Genomic DNA, 24,834 nt, shown 5'->3' with positions numbered 1-24,834 from the left:
CTGAACACTTTAGGTTCTGTGAGGCTTTATTAGCCAACCTATCACGCTGCTATGGTGCAGATTTTTGTTAAGTTTAGCAGACTAAATATTTGAGTCTACTTATTGAGTGTCTCATTCGATATTCTCTTCCCTTCATCATGCCCTGAACCATGTATAAACTGCAGATGAGTGTATTAGCAACAGATGTCACAAACTGCCTGTGGCTAAGACTAGCTAGAGTTTATATTTAAAGTTGTTGTTCTTTTTTTTTTTTTTTTTATAAAGAAGAAAGTTAAAATGGGGGGGAGAAATCCTCAAAGAAATTGAGGATGTTAAATTGCATCATGTTACGGTTGATTTATGGTGCCTTTAAGTAGCTTCTTTTCTGCCAGGCAATCTACAGTTGCATACGTTCATATGCTAAACATCCATAAATTTAAAAAACACACAAAAACCATTTGTTCTCTAGCCAATGGTGAAATGAGTTTGATGCTCTTGGTCTAGTAGAGTTGCCAGGCATCCGGTTTTCGACCAGAATGCCTGGTTGAAAAGGCACCCTGACGGTTCCTATCAGCACTGCTGACTGGGCTGTTAAAAGTCTGGTCGGTGGTGCAGTGGGGCTAAGGCAGGCTCCCTGCCTGCCATGGCTCCATGCAGCTCCCAGAAATGGCTGGTATGTCCCTGCGGCCCCTAGGCGTAGGGGCCAGATAGGCTCTGTGTGCTGCCTCTGCCCTGAGCACTGGATCTGTAGCTCCCATTGGCCATGGTTCCTGGCCAATGGGAGCTGCGGGGCTGGTGCCTGTGGGCATGTGCAGCGCATACCATGCAGATCCCCCTGGCTGAGCCTCTGCCTAGGGGCTGGACATGCTGGCTGCTTTTGGGAGCAGCATGGAGCCAGGACAGGCAGGGAGCCTTCCTAGCCCTCTGCACGCCTGACTGGAAAGCAGCTGAAGGTAAAGCCACCTGCTGAGCCCAAAACCCCCTGCTGCAGGTCAGAAACCCCTCCACAACCTTAACCCTTCCCAGACGCTGCAGCCCCACCTCAAAGCCCCTTCCCGGTCGACACCCTCCTTCACCAAACTCTTCCTGAGCCTGCACCCTGAACCCCCACCGCTCATCCCAACCCCCTGCCCCAGGTCAAAACCCCTCCACACCCCAAACCTTTGGCTCTAGCCTGGACCACCCCTCCTTGGCTCCAAACCCCTAATCCTGGCCCCACCCCAGAGCCCACTCACCCCAGCTGGAGCCGTCCTCCCTCCTGCCACTCAACTCCCTGCCTGAGCCTGCTCCTGTGCTCCAAGCGCTTGCTCAAGTTCCCGAGTCCTCTCCTGCAGTCTGAGAGCCCACACCCCAGCCGGAGCCCTCCCCCTCCCCCTCCTGATAGCCCACCTCTGCCCCAGCCCAGTGAAAGTGAGTGAGGGTAAGGGAAAGTGAGCAACAGAGGGAGGGGGACTGGAGTGAGTGGAGGTGGGGCCTCCGAGAAGGGGTGGGGCAGAAGCAGAGCAAGGGTGTTAGGTTTTGTTCAGTTAGAAAGTTGGCAACCCTATGGCCTAGTTCCTAGAGGACAAGTGTCCACATCACAAACACTCGCACTGCATCTACCATTCATAGCCAGCACTCTCAGCCGAGGGGCAATGGATAGACTGGTGTATAGAATTAGCCTCTATCCCAGCTACAGGTGGCCCCTTGAGGCCAGGGTGTAGAGACGTTGGCTGGGGCAGTGCGGGGAAACCTGTACCTCTGTGGTTGCCTGTGCTGTACCTTCTCTTTACTAAATGAAGACCTTTAGTCTCCAGGGCTGCCAGTCCAGCACTTATAAGGAGCTAAATGCTCTTTCTGTGCAGGCGTGAGAAGTGGCCACTTAGAAGTCTGAAGCATGCACAAAGAGTATCAACAAGAAGTGGTGACTGGTATGATGGCATCTGTGATATTTGTGGAGCATTGCAAACTCCTTAGTGATGCCAATGCTACATGAACCCAGGCACCTGCTGCACAGTTCAGCAGTAAAGAGCACAGTCATGCTGCGAGCCTTATTGCAAATCTCAGCTTATCTGTTCTGGGAACGCATGCAAAAAGGGATACATCCTGGCGGCACAATATTCGAGTCAAGATCTGCTGTGCGAATGTCATTGCATTTTATCTTTACTTGGGCGCTGAATGGGAGTGACAAAGGGCCACATTCTACTCTCAGTGGCATTGATGCAACCTCACTGGAGTTAATGGGATTGGTTGCATTTCTGTAGTTGAGAGCAGAATTTGTCCCATTATAGACAAGGATGTAAGGAGCCAGAGAAGGTAGAGCACAGCTTTAACTGTGTGATGATAAACTGTGGAAGATGATGGCAAAGCTATTGGAATCTATTGGCTGTCATACTGTCCAAAGTCATAGATGTGGTGTTTTCCAAACCAGCCTTTGGCTCTTTTAGGTGAAGTGCATATTGTACTGATCCCCTAAGAATACTGTCTGATTTTAGCGTATAGGGCATGATCAGCTAATTTAGAGAGGAAGATCCACCCTGTAGTTCTGGCTTGTCAATTAAATTTAATTACAAAAGATGTTGTACTTTAGGACAATGTGATGGACATGGTAGAAATGCCTACATAGTTAGATAGTTGCAGTCTGACCTAGTGGAAAGAGCACTGGTCTGCAACACAGTAGATCTGGGTTCTTTCCATGGCTTCTCCACTAGTCTGCTGGGTGACTTTGGGCAAATCGTGTAACATGTGTGCAAAAATATGTTTTATCTTGTTAAAAGTTGGGACTGCCAAATGTGAAGTCTCAGCTTACATCAGACTTCAGGGGAGCAGGGTTTCTCCTGGGGAACATTTAACTGCTAGAGGGGAGAGGAAATGTTTCTGTGACAGAGGAGGCAGCGTAGGTGGCTTCTTAGAGGTGCTGGACAATGAAAGGAATGAGATGCAACATGCTGTACACCTGGAAATACCATGATCTAATGGTTGCTGAGAGGAAGGAGGTGAGAATGCCCCCTCCTGACATTATGCAATGTTTTGGGCTGTGTGTGAAGGGAGAAGGCTATGGATTCATGTACACCTCTCATTTTTTGATCTTCTCCTACACTCCAGGAAATAGAGGCTATGTCTACATTTGAGCTCAGAGGTGTGATTCCCAGCTTGCATAGAAGTACTCAGGCTAGCTCAAGCAGAGTTCTCGTGCTAAAACATATCAGGGTAGTCAGGGCAGCACAGGCGGTGGCTCGGGCTAGCAACCCAAGCACGTACCCCCTGGATTCCCTGGGTATGTACTCAGGCAGCTAGCCCGAGCCCAGCTATACTGCTCTTCTTTGCAGGCTAGCTCTACTTGAGCTAGTGCAGATACATCTACGTGAGCTGGGAATCACACCTCCCAGTTCAAATGTAGACGTACCCTGAGTGTGTGTGTGGCTGGGGAGGGGTGAGTGGGTAGGTAAGGGTAGGCAGGTCCTCCTTCAATCCCCTCTACCCTTCACATGTCACGAGCGTGCATCTAAACCTGCCTAGTGTGTTCTGTGGTTGCTGGCTGACCTGGTTAGCAGTGACTAGTGATACCGCTGGTGCTACACTTAGTCTCTCCATGTCGTGACTGGGCAGCCTGTCCTGACTTCCTTTCATCTATTTTCTCTCTGAAGCCCCTAGAGGAGGTAGCTCAGATGATGGTGGAAGTGGAGGTGAATTGTAGAATGGTTACAACTCCTACGCTGGCTCCAAATGTTCAGAGCACAGGGTCAACCAATGTAAAACACATTCCCAACCCAAATCAGTGAAAAGCACATGGACTCTGTGCTTCGCTGCCAAAGCTGAATATTCCTAAAGTCTCTGTTAGGAACAATAAATGGAGTGCACTGATACGTTTTCAGCACTGGGGGAGGGGGTTACGCTCCCAATTCCCATCAACAATCACAGGAGCTATGTGCGTAGCTCCCCAAGCCTGCTTCAGAGAATGTACTCCCACCTTGAATCTGCCTAGCACTGCAGGCAGCTATGTTCCTCCAGAAGTAGATTAAAATGTCATGATTTGTAAATCAAGGCTTCCGCAAGGCTCTGCAGTTTTTCACAATCATGCTGTACATAGCTATTGTATGACAGCCTTTGATTCCAAATGTCAGGAGTGAACTAGCTTTACAAATAAACTATATGCTTCAGACATCAGGGAGACCTCCATTCCCCCTTAGCTACAGTCTGGCTACATCTGCATATGTGAAAAAAACTAATATCATTCTGGGGTGTATTAGGTAACTGTCCTCCACTACTCAACACTAGTGAGGCCTCAGCTAGAGTATTGTGTCCAGTTGTGGGCACCAAACTCTAGAAAAGATATGGAAAAATTGGAGAGAGTCCAGAGGACAGCAACAAAAAATGACAAAAGGTTTAGAAACACTGGACATGTTTAGTCTTGAGAAAAGACTGAGGGGGGAACTTGATAACATATTTGAAGACTCAGGACTGTTATAAAGAGGAAGTGGTCAGTTGTTCTCCATATCCACTGAAGGTAGGAAAGAAATAATGGACTTAATATGCAGCAAGATTTAGGTTAGATATTAGGAAAAACTTGCCAACTATAAGGATAATTAAGCTCTGGAATAGGCTTTCAAGGGAGGTTATGGAATTTCTGTTATGGGAGGTTTTTAAGAACAGATTGGACAAACACCTGTCCGGTTCTGCCTCAGTTCAGAGGACTGAACTGATAACTCTTGAGGTCCCTTTCATTCCTACGTTTCTATGATTCTCTGATTGCTTCCAGTGTTGTTGTAGCCATGTTAGAGAAAGAGAAGGCAAGTGAGGTAATACCTTTTATTGGGCTAACATCTGTGGGTGAAAGAGACAAGCTGTCAGGCCTGAAGAAGAGCTCTGAGTAGCTTGAAAGCTTCTTTCTTTCACCAACAAATGTTGGTCCAATAAAAGATATTACCTCATCCACCTGGTCTCTGTGATAATTTATCAGTTTTGAATTTCATGGCACTAGGGATTTGCGTAAGGCCAGAAGGATTGGGCTGTTAGCCCAGAAAACTCTCCATTGGGAATAGACACTGGCCAAATCTGAAGTGATTTTCACTCAGCCACTGTGAGTTGTGGGTAAGCAAAGAACACTACATTTATTTTTAAGATGAAAAAATGTCATTTTTCACTCAGTTTAGCAGATTTTACTTAAACCTTTTAAAAACAAATTGCACTTTTAGGTTGAGGCTAAATGTGGAAACTTGTAGCCACAAAAGAGAATTTTAAAGACATTTACGAGCATGTAAAAACAAGGGATGTTATGGGGAGGAAAGATGGCTTAGTGGAGGGGTTTTCAAACTCTGGATTGCAGCTCCGCAGGTTAGCTGCTGGCGGACAGGAGATGCTTTGTTTACCTGCGGCGTCCACAGGTACGGCTGATTGCAGCTCTCAGTGGCTGCGGTTTGCTGTTCCCAGCCAATGGGAGCTGTGGGAAGTGGCGGCCTGACCCACGCTGCTTTCTCACAGTTCCCATTGGCCAGGAACGGCAAACCGGGGCCACTGAGAGCTGTGATCGGCCATACCTGCGGACGCTGAAGGTAAAAAAGCGTCTTCGGTCTGCCAGCAGCTAACCTGCGAGCTGCAACCCAGAGTTTGAAAACCCCTGGCCTAGTGGATAATACTCTGGAGTCCAGTTCCTGCTCTGCCACAACCTTTCTGTGTGACTGTGGGCAAGTCAGTTAAAGCCCATCTGAAAAATGGGCATTATCTCAACTACACTTGGGGTTGTGCAGATAAAATCCATTAATGATTGTGAAATGCTCAGATACTATAGAATATCAGGCTGGAAGGGACCTCAGAAGGTCATCTAGTCCAACTGTCTGCTCAAAGCAGGACTAATCGCCAGAGGGATTTTTGCCCCAGATCCCTAAATAGCCCCCTCAAGAACTGAACTCACAACTCTGGGTTTAGCAGCCCAATGCCCAAACCACCAAGTTAAGGCCCTGAACTACCAAAACACTTAATCGCATGCTTAACTTTAAGCGGGGGAGCAATACTACTGACTTCACTGGGAGTAGTTATATTTTTAAACTTGAGCATATACATCCCACTCTCTTGGGTTGGGGTCTAATGCCCAGATTGGTTTCAATGGGCATTAGGTATCTTTGAGGATTTCGGCCTAAAGATTTGTCTAGTATCACAGAGTGTTAGTGTCAGAATGGGGACTAGAACTCAAGAAGTCCTATGGTCAGACCATGGAATGCTGGGGCAGACACAAGCTAAAACTGCAATTCCTTTCAGGGTGGGATGTCACCGTCATTTGCTACAAAGAGCTGCATTGGCTGAGAAATGAAATGACCCTTGTGACCAAATTTACAAATTCTCATGAGTGTCTGTATGGGAGAATTTGCAGAGAGAAAATGGACGAAGTCATATAGCTTGAGGCAGTTCATACAGTGGATGACTCCATCTCTCATCAGCTCCAATGACATAGGGACAGGGCAGTGAATTCTGAAGAGGAGTCTTTGGGTTCACTGCAAATTCTCTGGCTTTTGTCATTTCAAGGCAGGACTCAGAAGGTAATTTCAGTTTGTACTTAATTTCCTTTTCTTGGTGCGGACGTGTGTGTGAGTTGAACCAGAGCCATCATGGTACGTCATGTAAATACCTCTTATATTATTTACCTAATATATCTTGTGGTTTCTGTACCAATACTAGACTGTAGTGTACACATATGTATTTAAAATGTGTAGTCTAAAATTTTATCTCATCAGAAAATGGGTAGTCAAAATATTCCTATGGGTCAAATTCTCTATTACATTAAAGTCCCTTTACACTATCATGGCAATATAAAAAATGCCATAAATTGGAGATATTTTTTTTGTCCCCATTGCACAGTGATTTATGCTTCCAGATAGATGTAAAGAGGCCTTAGTGTAAATGTAAATCTGGTCCTATGTACTTATCTTTAAATTTAATGGAGCATCTATTGTATGAGTATAGCTGATTATTAAGAACATGTGTTTTGAGCCCGAACAGTAAATATCTAATTAAAAACACAAGTATGCAGGTATGCGAGGTAAATGTCAGTTGGGGTTTAATTCATAAACAATACTTAACTAAATTTAAATGAAATCCTTGTCAGGATGCTAATTTAAATTGGGGCAAACGTTTATGAAGGGGATGGTATGATGGGATCCATTAATTGCCAAAATTAGGCTATTAATTGATCTTTGACTATTAGTGGTAAATATGCCCAATGGCCTGTGATGGGATATTAGATGGGGTGGGATCTGAGTTACTACAGAGAATTCTTTCCTGGGTGTCAGGCTGGTGAGTCTTGCCCCTATGCTCAGGGTTTAGCTGATCACCGTATTTGGGATCAGGTAGGACTTTTCCTCCAGGGCAGATTGGCAGAGGCCCTGAGGGGTTTTCGCCTTCCTCTGCAGCATAGGGCAAGGGTCACTTGCTGGAGGATTCTCTGCACCTTGAAGTCTTTAAACCACCATTTGAGGACTTCAGTAGCTCAGACATAGGTTAGGGGTTTGTTACAGGAGTGGGTGGGTAAGATTCTGTGGGCTGCGTTGTGCAGGAGGTCAAGCTAGATGATCATAATGGTCCCTTGTGACCTTAAAGTCTGTGATTCTGTGAAAAGGCTGCTTTCAGAAAACTTTTCAACGTTGCATAGTTTGCCTGTTTTACTTTTTCTTTTAAAAACAGCTTAAGTATCTAAAATAACTTAAAAAAAATCAAAACTATTATTGGATTACATACCCTCATATAAATATTATTTATCTAGCAAATAGTTTTTTTTGCTATGTGTCAAGGCTGATTCCCCACTCTGGCACTACGAGTGCAGAAGGTGCAGGCCCACAAGGATTCTAAAAATTAATACTGGGCATTCCAGGCTGGTATTAAACTCCCAAGGTTACAGCTTCTCTCTGATCTTGGATGGGTAGATGCTGCCACCACCCAAATGCAAAAAAAACCTTTTTGAGAACTCAGAAATCTGCACTTGGGAATTCCTTCCTGTGGGGTACCCAGAAGCCCTTTCAGCCCCCCAACCCCTGGGAAGAGCTGAGAAAGAAAAACAAAGGAAATCAGCTGTTGTCACCAGCTAATTAAACATGTGCGCAAACCTCTTAGGACACCAAAAATGCAATCCTGTTCTTAAAAAAAGGTCAATTTTATTAAAAACAAAAAGAAAGAAAAAAAATTACAAAAATTAAGCATCAAGATAGCTCTCTTGAGATTCAGCTTAAAGGTTACAAGCAAAACAAAAGCACCTGGGGTTAGCACAGAGGAATCCACAAGCCAATAAGAAACAAAAGAAATAACCCTAGTCGCATCTTCCTAGACATTCCCTGATATACTTACATATCTGGGGTTTCCGATAAGCAATACCTGACTTAAAGCTTCCTACAGTACAGTTCAGCCCTGTTCCTGCTTTATGTCTTCTCTCTCTGGAGACCAACAGACAGACAGACAAAGGGAAAGTTTTTTCCCAATTTTGAAAAGTTCTAACCCTCCCATTGGCTCTTTTGGTCAGGTGCGCACTCCCTTCTTTTTACCTGTTGTTCTTTTTAACCATTTTACAGGTAAAGCAAGTACAGAACAGCTACCAAGAGGGATTTTATAGTTAATTGGCTGGCTGGGTGGCCATAAAAAGAAGCTGCTCCCCCGCTTCCTTTAGCAGATCACGCCAGTAATCGTTTTTGTTATGTTGAAACAAATATTTAAAATAATTTCCTTCTGGACATTTGGGATCATTTTAAAGCCAAGAGCCTGCTAGTGCAAATTTTTACAGCCTGGTTATAAGCCCCCAAAGAAAATGGTTCATAATGAAAATGCTGATACAACTTTAATTTTAGTGGCACTAGAGGGTTGTGCTATAATATACAATATACCATTTGAAGAAATAAAAGGGGCATTTGTCACAGCTTTTAGTAGGGTTGAGTTTGTTTATCGATTGGTTTTGTAAAAGACACCCATCTCCTTAGCACTTGATATTAGTTAAAAACAATATAAAATAGATATAAAAATGAAAGGCCAGATTCTGACCTCACTGATCTTGCACTAGTGTAAATTGGTAATAACTCAATTGAATTCCATGGATTTACAGCTTTGTAACCAGGTTCAGAATCCACATACCCTGCTTCAAAAATAGTTTAGATGTGAGTCAAGAACTTGACCAAACAGAAGCTTTACAGTGAACCCCTGAAGCTGAGAAACCTGGGTACTGGGGAACCTTCAGGGAGTGCGGTTCTTTGAGTGTTTAACTCAAGATGCCCCCAGCAAGAAGTGACTTGCCAGATTGTATTATCACCGTGGATAGGAGGGCGAGAGGTAATCTGTCAGATAAATAAGTCCCAGACTATTTGGAGCCTTTGGTCCCAACTCAGCAAAGATTTAAACAAGGGCTTAAGTATATCTGTATTCAGCAAATCACTTAAGCACATGCTGAATAGAGATGGACTGATGAATTTGGGATCCTTATATAGCGATGGAGACATTGAACAGCAAGATCATTGTCTTGTTACAGTGGGTAAGCAATCAGCTAATGATGTCACTGATTCTACCTTTTAGTTTGAATGCCCTGTAGCTCACAACTAGCCACCTGATCAGAAATTCTTGGTTCTATAAGACTTCTTAGAGCCAAGGGGCAGGTTGTTTTCAGATTCCATATATAGTCCCCAAGCCTGCAAAAACTGACGTGCTTAACTTTACAGATTGTGAGTAAGTCTTTGTAAGACTCGTGCCTTAGTCTCCAGTGCACTTTTGTATATGATTTAGGTCTCAAAACATACAAGTAAAAAAGGATTTCATGTTACATTTAATCAAACAAATCTGAATTTAAATATATAGCATCAATAATCAAGCCTGCAATTGATTCTTTACTGGCACATTTGTAGATGTAAGCAAAGGGTTTTTTTAAAGGCTGCTTTTTCATTTTTGGCTGACTGTGCTCAAGTTTCCTAAATTTCATGAAGTGTATGATGAGTAATTCGCTCCCTTTCAATCACATTTACTTTTCAGCAACAGCTGGCCTTAGTGTTACACCTTTTCAACTCTGAGATATAGATTTCTTACTGTAATTACCTCCCAGCTGCGTTCAATAAACGTACAAATATTAAATGTTAAGTGCAGTTACACTCAACACAAAGATTTCCTTGCTATCATGCATCTTGTATCAACATTTCCCTTTTGTTAATGCCAACAGTTCCACACAACCAAATGCACTATCAAGGATAGTCACTTTTTTCCACTCAGACTTGGAAGTGCTTTTCTGAAATGGTTTTCATTAATAGTCTGTCTCAGCCATTGCTAGAATTAGTCTCTCTTACTCACTGCTTTAAGGTGTGGGAATTTTTTTTGCAGGCTTTACCAGGTCTCAGGAGGGGATTTCTATTGTTCTGGTTTCTGCAATGACAACATCTTAATTGATTTGTGTCTCTGGAGTCTTTTCACTGTCTCCTGGTCTTCCCTTCTCTGCCCTCTGCACTTTTTGATCCTTTCTCATTAAGTATATTCTTTTGTTTTGTTAACTGTTGGTTTTCAGGAATCTCAGCGATGCAGGATTATTTGCGGCTTGGCTTTTTCATTCTTACTTGCTGTTTGAAGTTTTTGGAGGGCTTTATAAACTGCTGCCAGGAAGAGACACCAAGAGTATTTCTTATATGTATTTCTGTTGCACCCCTTACTGTGGCATTTGGGCATCACTGTATTTGTAGAGCTGTGGTTATATACAAACTAGCTCCGCATTACTATTATTTGTATTACTGTGCACAGAGAGAGGCTTAAGATCCTTGGTCATGGATTAAAATTTCTTTATTAATTGTCTTTTAGGCTATACCTGTACTGTACATCTCTTTGTACAGTGTGTGGGGTGTGTGCAGCTACTCACTGCAGTGAAAATCAGGCTGCATCCACACTGTGGTGTGTTGCTACATGTATAGGCACCGACTCCATGGGTGCTGTAGGGCAGGAGCACCCAGGGGGAAAAAATGGTGGGTTCTGACCCCTATCAGCTGCTCCTTAGTGTCTGCTGCCTGCCAGCAGGCCCCACAGATCAGTGCCTCCCCTTCCCTCCCCGCGCCTTCTGCCTGCCGCGATCAGCTGTTTTGCGACGTGGAGGAGCAAGGACGCGGTGTGTTAGAGGGAGGGGGCGAACTGGGCAGGAAGTGGCACGGTGGAGCAGGAGCAGGAAGGAAGTGGGGCTTTGGGTGAAGAGGTGGAGTGGGGGGCAGGGTCTGGGGCAGAGCTGGGGATCAAGCACCCTCTGGCACTTTGGAAAGTCAGTGGCTGTGGCTACACGTGTATCTCCAGAGCTGTCTGAGTCTTTCCCCGCTGCCTCCCTCTGGCCAGAGCCGTTCCCTGCTGCCAGAGTCTTTCACTGGTGTGCAGAAAGACTCCTGCAGCAGGGAGCTGCTGGCCATCTGCAGGGAGCTGCTGGAACATTTCCCCACTGCAGTGAAGGACTCCTGCAGCGGGGAGGCAGCGGGACACTGCACTGCTAAAAACAGCAGGGTAGACAAGAAGGCCAGGCTTTGCGAGTAGAGAGCTCTGGACGGTCCATACCCGGGTCCATACCCACAGGATTCGGGAGTGTCTTTATTTCCCTAAGCACTGCCTCACCATCTACACTGCTATTTATACCCCTGCTGTGGGGCATGTAGTGTATGTTCTCTACATAGTGCTGAAAGAAGTGTGCAGTGTAGATATACCCTTACATTGACTTTTAAAGACCCGTTCACACTTTAGCTATGTCTTTCCACAGTAGGGAATTGGAAAACATCAGAGATTTGGTGTGTTTACTGGAAGAGCTGTGACCAGTGCCATAGGAAGTCATCTTTTACAAGTTATCATGCCAGCTAAGTCTGCAGCCATAGCAGGGACCATAAGTAACACTAAGCTTTCTTGGTTTATTTTAACTTTCTATTAAAGCAAAGTTTCAGTCAAATGTTGTTATACAACATCGTACATTATTTATTCAGGATCAGGTTAATATTTAAAAAGTTTTATGGGGGGGTTGAACACTGTGTCAGTAACAACTAGAGCAGAATCTTAAAAGAATATGAGAAAGGAACAGGGAGTGGGAGATGAGCTCCCTTCCCTTTCATAACATCTTCTCATAGAGAGACGCAGTTTTGAGTCATTGGTGGGTAAAATGTGAAGGCAGTAAGACCTCCACCCCAGTCTCAAGGTTCAAATCACTTTTCCCATTCAAATCTTTTTCTCTCTCTCACTGAAGTTTGCTTTTCTCATATTGGCAGACTTCAGAGCAGATAACCACAGTGCTGATTCAGACCTCTCCCGACCTTTGCAGGAACCAGATTTCTTTCCTTGTATTCAGCTGACCCCCGGCTACTCCTATCCTACATCCTCGCCTCCCCCTCATGGCCCTAACCATGTATCATTAAAAATACTCAGGCATTAGAAAAACCTCAGTCTTGGTGAATGTTCTGTGCTGAAGAGAAATCCCTTTCTCAGCCCTGTAGGATGCTTTCCACTAGAGATATGTCACTTGTTAATTGGATATTTCTGAAGGGAATATGCCCCTTACATATTTCCTTCCATGTTTCCCTCGGAAATAGTAAGCAGAACTAAGAATTCACTGTAGGTTATGATTCTGAATAGAGGCACATTCTTGATTCGTGTACAACAAGTCATAAAATCATATTATTTATTAGATGTCTCCACTCAGCTTCCAATTCCCAATTCCTCACTCTAACATATGCCTTTGGAAGAGATGAACTTATGCAGTGTTGCTCCTTTTTGAGGCCTTTAATTATAGTTAATCAATGGATCCTCCTGACAAGTTAAACTCTGGAGTTACTCTGGGGTTTGCAGGATATGGTGCAAATGCAATCTGCAGTTAAACGTGGGAAAATAACAATAAATCTTTAAAAGAAAAATGAAATGACTACTTTGCTTGCTGTGCTGAACACACAGGTTCAGAGAACATCCCTTTACAGATGGGTGGGGATTGTTTCTGGGGCTTTTATTTATTTATTAACAACTCAGCGATTTTGTATGATTCACGTATCAGACAAAGGCATGTTGGACCAATTTACAGCAGGGCTTATGAAGATTTGTGATGCACATATGAAAGAACAATTATTGCACTGAATCCTGAGTAGGGCCCTACCAAATTCACAGCCCATTTTGGTCAATTTCACGATCATAGGATTTTAAAAATAGCAAATTTCATGATTTCAGCTATTTAAATCTGAAATTTCACGATCTTGTAATTGTAGGCATCCTGACCCAAGAAGGAGTTTGGAGGGGATCACAAGGTTATAGTAGGGGATGTTGTGGTACTGCTACCCTTACTTCTGCGCTCCTGCTGGCGGCGGTGCTGCCTTCAGAGCTGGGCAGCTGGAGAGCAGTGGCTGCTGGCTGGGAGCCCAGCTCTGAAAGCAGAGCCACCGCCAGCAGCAGCAGCGCAGAAGTAAGGATGGCATGGGATGGTATTGCTACCTTTAGTTCTATGCTACTGTCTGCAGAGCTGGGACTGGCCAACAGCCACTGCTTTCCGGTCTCCCAGTTCTGAAGGCAGCACAGAAGTAAGGGTGGCAGTACCGTGCCCATCCTAAAATAACATTGTGACACCCCTGCACTTCCCTTTTGGTTCAGGACCTCCAATTTGAGAAATTCTGGTCTCCCTCATGAAATGTGGATCGTACAGAGTAAAAGCACACAAAAGACCCGATTTCATGGTCCATGACCTGTTTTCGTGGCTGTGAATTTGGTAGAGCTCTAATCATGAGCAGCAAAATATTTCCTGCACACACACCACAATGATCACATATCTATGTGCTATAGTGATTTTTTTTAAAGGGAAATTTTCAAAATAAAATTAGACAGAAAAAAATAATCCTTCGCCTAGATTATTAATACTAGGGGAACCCCTCCCCACACACCCTTTCCATCATTAATGGCATATCTTTGCTATTTTTGCATTTGACTCCATTTACGTAGTGAAATTAGAATGGTAGATTTAATTCATGGAGGATGGGAGAAATCCCAAAAGACTGGAAAAAGGTGTTATATTTGCCCATCTATTAAAAGGGGAATAGGACAACCCATGGAATTATAGACCAGTCATCTTAACTTCAGTACCCAGAAAGATAATGGAGCAAATAATAAAACAATCCATTTGTAAGCACCTAAAACAGGGACTGGCAACCTTTGGCTCGTGGTCTGCCATGGTAAGCCCCAGTGAGCCAGGCTGGTTTGTTTACCTGCTGCATCCGCGGGTTCGGCCGATCACAGCTTCCACTGGCCGCAGTTCACCGTTCCAGGCCAAAGGAGTTGCAGGAAACGGTGCAGGCCAAGGGATGTGCTGGAAGGAATAATCAGTTGCACACATGCAAAATGGAAACTGACTGCCTGGGAAGGAGTACTGCAGAAAGGGCTATTGGGGTTATAGTGGATCACAAACTAAATATGAGTCAACAATGTAACACTGTTGCAAAAAAGTGAACTTCATTCTGAGATCTATTAGCAGGAATGTTGTAAGCAAGACATGAGACGTAATTCTTCTACTCTACTCAGCACTGATAAGGCCTCAACTGGAATATTGTGTCCAGTTCTGGGCACCACATTTGGGAAAGACGTGAACAAGTTGGAGAAAGTCCAGAGAAGAGGATTAAAGGCCTAGAAAACATGACCTATGAGGGAAAATTGAAGACATTGGGTTTGTTTAGTCTGGAGAAGAGAAGATTGAGGGAGGAAATAAGTTTTCAAGTACATAAAAGGCTGTTACAAGGAGGAGGAGGGAGAAAAAATGTTCTTAACTGCTGGGGATAGGACAAGAAGCAATGGCCTTAAATTGCAGCAAGGGAGGATTAGGTTGGACATTAGGAAAAACTTCCTAACTGTCAAGGGTGGTTAAGCACTGGAATAAATTGCCTAGGGAGGCTGTGGAATCTCCATCATTGGAGATTTTTAAGAGCAGGTTGGACAAACACCTGTCAGGGATGGTCTAGATAATACTTAGTCCTGCCTTGAGTGCAGGGGACTGGACTGCATGTCCTCTTGAGGTCCCTTCCAATCCTATGATTCTGTATCTTCACCCAGCACACAGTCAACCTGTGGAATTCAGTGCTATGGAATACTGTGAAGGCCAAAAGTATAAATAAGTTGAATGAGATGAGTTCATAGAGGATAGGTCCACAAATGTGTAATAGCAAAGATGGTCAAGGAGCTGATCCCATGCTTCAGGTGTCCCTAGACCTCAAACTGCCATAAGATAGGATTGGATGACAGAGTTTGGATCACTTGATAATGGCCCTGTTCATTCCCTTGGAAGCATCTGGCACTGGCCACTGTGAGAGGACAGGATACCGAGGTAGGTGGACCATTGGTCTGAGCCAGTGTGGCCAATCTTATGTTCTTATGTACATGGCAGTATCCCTTGAAACCCTGACTGTCTTGCTTGGTCTGTCGGAGTCTGGTTACCGTTTCAGAAATGGATGTTGGTTAGCTGTTGTACGAAGGGAAAATTAAAATGTGTGGCAATGAATAACCAAAGTAGCTGCTTTAAGTATATGAGGATGTGATAGAGACTGGCTTACATTTGGAATTTTTGCCAAGGGAGGCACTAAAGAAGCAGTCATGATAGCAAGGAGCTTTAAACAGACTCAAATACATTAGTTGCAGTGAGTCTGATGATAAGGCCACTGCATCATTGAGACTGATTGAAGTTTTCACAGTTTTAAAACCACTTCAGTGCTGTGTGAGATGTCACAGGGTAAAGCACTTCCTTGTAGCTTTGTGGCCTCACTAGTCAAACCTGACATTTGATTTGGATTTTACCAGCTCAGAGGTAAGACTGATAAAGAGAAAGAAGATCCTGAGGGTTATGTCGACGTAGCAACTCTTTAACACCGAATGCAACCGGTAGGATGAATTATCTGGTGAGAGCTCAGATTAAGAACCGTGAAATGGAAATCTGCAGCAGGAGAGTTTGAGGGGATCATATGACAGTCACTAACTCAACAACAGTGGTCCTCCCTTCCAATCCTTCAGCTGTAAAATGGTGGCGGAATCAGGCAAAAAACCAACCCAACCCCAACTGCTTGATGAGTTAAATGACCAAGTCCAGAGCACAATGGAATGGCTAGCAAACTCATTTTATACGCCGAGCAATTTCACTTTTAACAATTTCACTGAAACTGAAATAGCAAGCTGCATATCTGCAGTGCACAGAAACAATTCAGGACTACTCTGAAAACAGAGGCTTAGTCTGTTTGTCCTGTTTAAGTGGGGCCTGTTTGAATAACTATCCAATGTAGCAATCTAAAGTGCTTTTACACTGTGCAATAAGATTTGATCTACGTTATAGATGGGTGGGATTTAAAAGGCTCTCAGCATTGACCGAACTCAGTTCCTCAGTAATTGACCTCAGCGGGAGCAGTTAGGTCAATGCTGAACGCGTTTGAAAATCCCATGCTGTATTTTTAGATTTCTAAAATGTGCCCGGTTACACATGTATATTATTTAACATAAAGAACACTAACACAGAGCAAGAGAAAAAATAAGCATTCCCCCAAATTAACACACTGCCTTCCTCCATCCCAATTACCACACCTGTCCCTCCCACACCTGTAGGCAAGAGCTGTTGTAAAAACACACCAACCTTTCTTCTCCCCCAACAGAAGTGAAGAAAGTAGTTTTCCTATTTAGCATTCCAGTAGCACTTCAAGATCAGGGTCTGGAAGCCACGAAGAAGTTTGGGTATGGGGTCTATGGGCAATCTGGACTCTGAATATTTTGCAATGCAGTGATGATTTTATGCCACTATGTTGTAGAAGAACACAGCACTGTACAATAGTTGCATCTTGCTGTGAAGCTAATTCTGCAGAGCCCACACTCTAGGGAGAGACTGACACCAATTTCCTATCTCCTGATCTTTGAGGATGGGCTGCAAGCCCATGGAGTCTTCTGAAAAGATACAATCCCATAAAGAGTGTGTGTGTATTACAGGTTCCCCCGCTAGGCCAATTTGCAGTCTGTGAGTCTGTTACAGCCCTAAGTAAGCAGTCTTGGCTTATTTGCTCAAGTTGTAGCAGCTCGTGATTTTAGCTCTACAGGTTCATTGTTCAATCCCTGGTGTGTTTGTTGGCCAAGATGGCGGTCGTCACACTTGCAGTAAACTGCTAACCTCAGAACTGATGATAAGTTTGGCTGGTTTGAATGTCAAATGCTTCTTATGCTTTGCCTGAACCATTCATCTAGATCTCCTCAAGATCCACATTTCTGGCTTTTATTGGTTTAAAATTGTGCTAGGTGGGATAACTGCCATGAGCTACACATCTCCTTGCCAAAAGCAGCCATTGTACATTCCTGGTAAGACAAGTTGGTAACATTGAAAGTGCACAAATGCAATCTCATTGGTGAAAATGGTTGTTCATTTATTTCTCATCATGTGGAGATCTCCAAATGAATTCCAAACGAAGTCCTATTTAATAAATAGAGGATTTTTTGGAGTCTCTCAGTGCCAGAGGGCCCTTAATAAGAGTGATCTCCTGTGCAGATTTCATTGAATCAATGCCAGAAATAACTTGCTTAATATTTCTACTATAGAATTTGTGTCATTTGAAAATAAGCCTCAGGTATTTTGGGACCTCTACATTACTCTCTGCATACACCACATCATGCAACTCAACTTGAGCCTTGTGAACATTTTTACAGTGATACTTGTGGGACCCAAGTGTAAAACAAAAGTTCAGAATATCACTTCTAAAACTCTGAATGTCATGAAGGAGACTCCATGATTTATGAGTGTGCTGTAATCTCATCTATCACTCAGCTGTCTCTCAGACGTGTTATTGACATCTTCACTGTCAGTTAACAAGGGACTAAAGACTCTAGATTATGACATTTTGACATTCAGCTGAATGGCCTCCTTATCACCAGCCCTTTGAAGTGGTTGATGGAGCTGGCCCTGTTTCGAGGGTCTGATGGCTCGCTGACATTTTTCATTCAATGTGTAATGCAGGGGATTGACATCTGGATGATTTCTCACCTTGTCGCTTCTGTGAGCGCCTGAACCATTCCTGTTTTAACTGCATAACAAGTTGTGATAATTCTATCCACTTTATGGCAATATCTGCAGATATTACCCCCACCTTCTACATATCTCTGTATTATTGCTTTTAAAAATCACTTAATGTCTGAGAAATTTTTTCTATTCTATCTATCCATATTCATATACCAAATATCACTATGAGACCCAAAATGCAGTCCAGTGTTTAGATTTGTTAAAGTCATTTTCACCTTAGTTCATGAGAACAATAGTGAACATCCTGATTTAAAATAGGTGGCTGAATATTCACCTTGTTGTTTTGCATATTCAAAATGTATCCAGATGAATGGGATGGTCCAATAGGCCCAGCATTTCCAGCCACACTGGATATTTCTGCTTAGATTCAGTAATTAAAGTTTAATTATTTTGGTCTTTGAATAGACATAGGGCTTCTCTACACTACGGAGCACTGAAGCTATGCCACTGTAGCCCTGTAGTCTAGAGACATTCTACAGCAGTGGAAAGGAATTTTCATCACTGCAGGAACTCCACCTCCCTGAACGGCAGTAGCTAGGTAGGCAGAAGCAGTCTTCCATTGACTCTAGCCATATTTACAGCAGGGGTCAGGATGGCATAGCTATGGTGCTCCGGGGTGTCAATTTTTGGCCTGGTCTATGCTAAAAATTTAGATAGACATAGCTACATAGAATCATAGAACTGTAAGGGACCTCAAGAGGTCATCTAGTCCAGTTCCCTGCACTCAAGGCAGAACTAAGTATTATTTAGACCATTCCTGACAGGTGTTTGTCCAACCTGCTCTTAAAAATCCCCAATGATGGAGATTCCACAATCTCCCTCGGCAATTTATTCCAGTGCTTAACCATTATTCCAGTGCTTAACCAAGTCTCAGGGGTGTGAAACCACAATGGTGAAAAATTTGCACCGCTTGAGCACTGTAGGTATGTTGACCTAACCAATGGCATTGACGCGGCATGGTTGATGGAAGCTGCTTGGCAGGGGTGTGTGTGTGTGTGTGGGAGGGGTGATGGAAAAACACCTTCTGTTATGGATGTGTTTACACTGAGAGGTTACAGCGGCCTAGCTGCCGTGCCGCAGCTTTGCCTTTGCAGCCCCACTAGTGTGAACAAACCCTATCACACCCCTGAGATGTAGCTATGTGGATGTAAACTTTTAGTGTACTCCAGGCCATAGTCAGGGTAAAATTCTAACCACCCTGTTAAGACAAACATGGGAGTTCTCAGCTCTTCTGGTTCTATTGTTCCAGCCTGAAAAGTCGCAGACTTGCAACAACAGTGCTCTGAATGACATAGTCCATGGTATCTTCACAATCTGAAGGTTTGGAGATTCGGAAATCTACTCCAACTCCCCCGACAAACAAAAAAACGTCAACCAGCCAGCTAAAATAAACCAGTGAAAGAAGGACCCCAAGCAGAGTTTCCATGTCCGCCCTTTCAAAAAGGTGGAGAACCAGAGACACTATGAAGTCTACTGGGGAGTTCGCTGTTGTTGTTGATATGGAAGGTACTCAGATACTGCTGTCATGGGGGTGTGTGATGGGGCATCTGCCCCACACTGGCAGAAGAGGAGTTAAAGCAGCCCTGGGGAGGCCGCACAGGAGGCAGCCAATTAGGAAAGGGCTTGTAGAGACAGCCAATTGGGGAAATGGTTTTCTCTCTAACCCATCAGGGCCAGACTGGGCCATATAAGAAGGGCTGCTGAACAGAGAAGCTTCAGTCACTTCCTAGAGTTTGAGGAGGGAGCACTGGGTGCCCTGAAGGAGGGAGAAGAGACAGCACCATGCTCAGAGTAGTGCTGGGTAGGTCAGGGGAGCATGAGTGAGCTCCCGGCTGACCGTTTCCAGACTGGGGCCCTGATACAAGAGCGAAGAAGGTGCTAGAGCTGCAGGGAAATGGCTCAGGGAAACAGATGGTGGGGATTGGAGGTGATGCAGTATGTGACTGCCGCCCCCACCTCTCCTTTGGCACCAGTTTCCACTGACGCACATGGCTAGACTCTGGACTGCAGCCTGCCACTGAGGCAAGAGGCTGGACAGAGGACTGCTGGCCCCCACATCGGAAGGGCGAAGGGGGGGGGAGAGAACCGAGTGGGGCACAGCTGGAGGGCTATGTCCAGAAGAGGAAACCAGGGTCCTGAGAGCAACACGGGGCCTGATGACAGAAACGACAGTGGAGAGACGCCTCTAGATGAGAGCGCACCAGCGAACCAAAACTAATTCCCAGGATGGCCAGCAGAAGGCACCACAGTGGTGACTCGTGCACCATCACAGGGTGCCATTATAAAAACCGAACATAGGAACGTGGGAATTCCACAAGATGATCCAAAGTCCTTAGAATTCATGTGCGCTCTGGTCATGTGACATTCTCTTAGGTTAGCCAACAGGGTGGCCTGTGTCTGTAGTGGATTGAGCACTGAATTGTCCCTTAGGAGACCTGGCTTCTATTCCCAGTGCTGCCACTGCTCTGCTCAATGATATTGGGCAAGCCACTTCATAGATCTTGTGCCTAAGTTTCCCCATCTGTAAAATGGGGATAATAAAACTGACCTCCTTTGTAAAATGTTTTGAGCTCTATAGAAGAAAAGTTGTCTGTAGGATCTAGGTATTATTATTATCTCTTTAATGGGTCATTTTTTTCCCCTTTGGAAACAAACCTGCCTCATTTGTAACCTTGTTTTGTCGATGAGAAAGAAAGTTCCTGGTCTCTTACCCCTCCCACCTGCAGTAGTTTGGTCACCTCTTATCTAGCCCATGATTTTGAACTGATAAGTTTAGAGTTGTATCCTCTTCATGGTGCAAGCTTGTTGGCCTTGAAGTATTTCACATCAGTGTCAAAGTGCTGATCTGTTGTTCCTAGCCTACATTTGATAAGTTTTCTCCCACAGGTTCTGACAAGGATGGTGTGCACTCAGAACTGTTCTCTATCTTTTTCCTTTTCAGAGTGTCAGTCAGCCACGGCGCTCCAGCTTATGACCAGACGCTGCCATGGAAAGAGAAGCTGCAGTGTGTATGCCAGCACCTATGAATTCGGTGATCCTTGTTACCCAGGTGTCCACAAGCACCTCAATGTTATCTACACCTGTGGTAAGCTTTTTTAACATTCATTTGGGAAACATGCTGGTTTAGAGATGACCCGCATCTGCCGATAGTGTGGTGGGGGGGCTGGGGAGGACACAAGTAAGGGCAGAGTGAGGGCAGCGGCCTCAGCAGATGTTACTGAGCATGCTCAGTCCATGTAAGCATGCTTAGTACAAGCAAAGCAGTTATATCTGAGGGGGCACATGACCCCCTATGTGCCCTCTCCATGTGTTGCCTTTGTTCTGATTCATGAACTAAGTGGTCAACCAACTGTGGCAATGCATGGAAGTTTGTCATTCACCAAGCTGATTGTGCAGTGTGTGGCAACCCTGTTTGGGAATGTAGACTAACTAGAGGCCTGGCAGCCTCTGTGGATGGATTAATGCTGAGTTCTTCCTGTCAGCAGATTGATATGAAAACAGAATTTATGGAAAGAATATTTTTTAATTCATCCATCACCATCCCACCGCATGAGCTTTAGTAAAGGGATAACTCTGCTGATGCTCCCGTTCTGCATGGAGACACTGGCATATTGTTGTATTTGCTTGCAACAAGATTTTGGTCTCAAGTAGAGTCTCTGGTTCTCAGTGTCTATCATTTTAAACAAAAAAATAAGAAATACGTTGCTCCATTAGCACCCACCGAGTTAATGGAAAAAACCCCAAACATCATCAAACAAACCTTGGGGTATTTGCTATCCAAAGTAGTGTGATCAGTGGTAACTATTACATAGACTGTAAATGGTTCCATGTGTCATAGTATTAGATTTACATTGTGGTTCTACTTAACCAGGCATCAGGGTTTTGCGATAGAGCAATAACTATTCCTCCCCATGTTTCTGTGGTTTCAAAGCAGCATCAGGTCCCTCTTTGTCCAGTGATGGAATTTTACTGATCCATAACATTTGGGAATGATTTGTGTAGGGGCAATTTGCTAAGGGAGTTTGTTTATAAGTCTCTTGCTTCCTTTGGCAGTAAAAGACCAAGGGAGTGTATTTTGAATGGAGGTAGCAGAAGCAGGGTGGATTTTTTCATAGATTCATAGACTTAAGTTCAGAAGGGACCATTTTGGTCATCTAGTCTGACCTCCTGCACAATGCAGGCCACAGAATCTCACCCACTCACTCCTGTAACAAACCCCTAACCTATGTCCGAGTTATTGAAGTCCTCAAATCGTGGTTTAAAGACCTCAAGATGCAGAGAATCCTCCAGCAAGTGACCCGTGCCCCATGCTGCAGAGGAAGGCGAAAAACCTCCAGGGCCTTTGCCAATCTTCCCTGGAGGAAAAGTCTTTCCCAACCCCAAATATGGCGCTCAGCTAAACCCTGAGTATGTGGGTATGTTGACACAGCTCTGTGAATTTTCCTACTGGGGAGTGCCGCGTGAGTGTATTAGCTATCTTAGAGACCAGTAGGGAGAGCCTTAATATGGTGATGGAATAGAACCTGATGTGATGCAACAAACATCCTGAAATCCCAATACAAACCAAAATGAACCCAGGAGATGCACTTCCAACTGGAAATCTCTTCCTGATGCACATGCCACATTGCTGGGCCCCTGCATTATGGGCACACTATGCCCAAAGCACACTAGCGTCAATGGGAGTCTTTCTTTTTAACAAGCTTTGAATCAGATCCTATATTCCCAGTTGCTAGTTACTGTGACAGGTTGCCCCCTTTAAGATGCCCTCTGAGCCACCTGTTTTGCCAGCACGGGTCCTTTTTTTACTGTTTTGCTGAGCCAGACTCTTAAGCCTCCTCCAGCACTCACATAGGCATGGCCACACCCAGCTGCAGAACGACATAGACAGTGAGATCAGCTCTGGGAAGACTCAGCTTAAGGGACTTGCTCCAGCACTCAGGTGTCCATCTCCCTTGGAGTGCAGACCCAAAGGTATATTGTCTTGTGCTGTAGCGAAATCTATAAAATGTAAGTTCATATATTCACCCCCTCCCTCAATGTGGAGGAAGATATGCACAACTTCTTGCCCCCACAAGTTAGAAATTACAGAAACTGGGTTTAATAATAAACAAAACAAATTTATTGACTATTAAAGGTAGATTATAAGTGGTTAAAGAGATAGCAAAAAGAACAAAGTAGATTACTAAGCAAATAAAATAAAACACACAAACTAAGCTTGATTCATTAAAGAAACAGGTTACAAAATATAATTTAAAAACAACGAGGAGTCCTTGTGGCGCCTCAGAGACTAACAAATTTATTTGGGCATAAGCTTTCATGGGCTAAAACCCACTTCATCAGATTCATGGAGTGGAAAATACAGTAGACAGGTATGAATATACAGCACATGAAAAGATGGGAATTGCCTTACCAAGTGTGAGGTCACTATAGTTGTATTTGTACACTGGACATCATCGAATTAGGCCTGAATAAAGACTGGGAGTGGCTGGGTCACTACAAAATTTTTTTTTCCCTCTGTTGATGTTCACCCCTTCTTGTTAACGGTTGGGAATGGCCACATCCACCCTAACTGAATTGGCCTCGTTAGCACAGACTCCCCATTCGGTAAGGCAACTCCCAGTTGCCTTGCTTTTCTGCAAAGAAACTGATCGCTAGGAATGGAAGGTGGTGTGCCTTGACTGGCAAGGTGACTCATAAACCTGTTGTTTTGGGCTGTTTCCTCTGTGTGAATCTTGGACTCCTTTGTGGGGTCTCTTCCAGGGATTTATATAAAGCGCACTCTCAGTTACCGAGTCCCTCACATCATGTTATCTAAAACAGGGAGGCATTTTCAGCTGAACTTAAAGGACATAACTCTGCTTCAGATAACAGGGAAGCTTCAGAAAAATGAGATGTGGATAACTGAGGAGGAGACTAAGAGCCAGGGAGGGGACTATAAGGAAGCTTTAATATAACGGTGTTTAAGCACTTTAGCTCAGGCTGGGTTCTCATGAGACAGAAGAATGACTCTGCTTTTTACAGCATGGGAAGCAAAGTCAAAGAGAAGTGAAGATGCTCAACCATTAGGCACTACTACTGGAGATGATGGCATAGTGGCCAAAACATCACGTTGGAACTCTAGGTTCCCTAGGGCCGTCACTGCCTTTCACATGACTGAGGTGATCAATTGGTTGTTGTGCAGTTTGTTGTGTGTAGGTCTTTCAGTTGAACTCTTTAAAAATCTGGGAGCCTGTTTTCTCTATGTCACTGTTAAATAACCCATGGTACTTTTTATAAAAGCAGATATTTGCCCAGGAGCCCTTCACTAAAATTTCCTCATCCTGCATTGATGTGCTCTGGCTACTGCCCTTAACCAGGAGCTGGCTGCATATCAGTGCTGTTGCATGTGTCCATAGCTTGCGACTTTAGGATCTTTCTGGGTGAAAAATGTTATAGACGTGTGCATGATTAGGGTTTTAAACTAGGCTAAAATATAGTATCATAATTGTCCTGACATAAACGAGATGAAATTCAATATGGACATTTGCAAAGTACTACACTAAGGAAGGATCATCAGTTGCACAAATACAAAATGGAAATTGACTGACTGCCTAGGAAGGAGTACCGCAGAAAAGAATCTGGGGTGATAGTGGATCACAAACTAAACATGAGTCAACAATGTAATATTACTGCAACAAAAAAGCTAACAACATACTGGGATGTTGTAAGCAAGACACAAGAAGTAATTGTGAAGGTGTATGAGTGGAGGTGCTCATAAATGTATGTATGATATAACTGGAATAGGGTTTTGCGACATGTAAAGGTTATGATCTACTGGTTATGTTCATCCAAGTTGTATGCAGGCACCATTTGTG

At 44.1% G+C, this 24,834-nt stretch overlaps 1 protein-coding gene across 1 annotated transcript in view; it reads left to right on the top strand.

Annotated features, from left to right (window-relative positions):
- LOC116836489 (protein eva-1 homolog C-like) overlaps nt 1–24,834 on the top strand; it is a 331,266-nt gene that overhangs the window by 152,378 nt on the left and 154,054 nt on the right. Inside the window, exon 5 of the mRNA XM_032800125.1 lies at nt 20,922–21,065. Within this exon, the coding sequence (XP_032656016.1) occupies nt 20,922–21,065 (144 nt within the window). The remainder of the gene's footprint in view (nt 1–20,921; nt 21,066–24,834) is intronic.

The sequence above is a fragment of the Chelonoidis abingdonii genome, chromosome 3 (assembly GCF_003597395.2).
Source record: "Chelonoidis abingdonii isolate Lonesome George chromosome 3, CheloAbing_2.0, whole genome shotgun sequence".
NCBI classification, from domain to species: Eukaryota; Metazoa; Chordata; order Testudines; family Testudinidae; genus Chelonoidis; species Chelonoidis abingdonii.
This window is presented reverse-complemented; position numbering and strand designations above follow the sequence as displayed.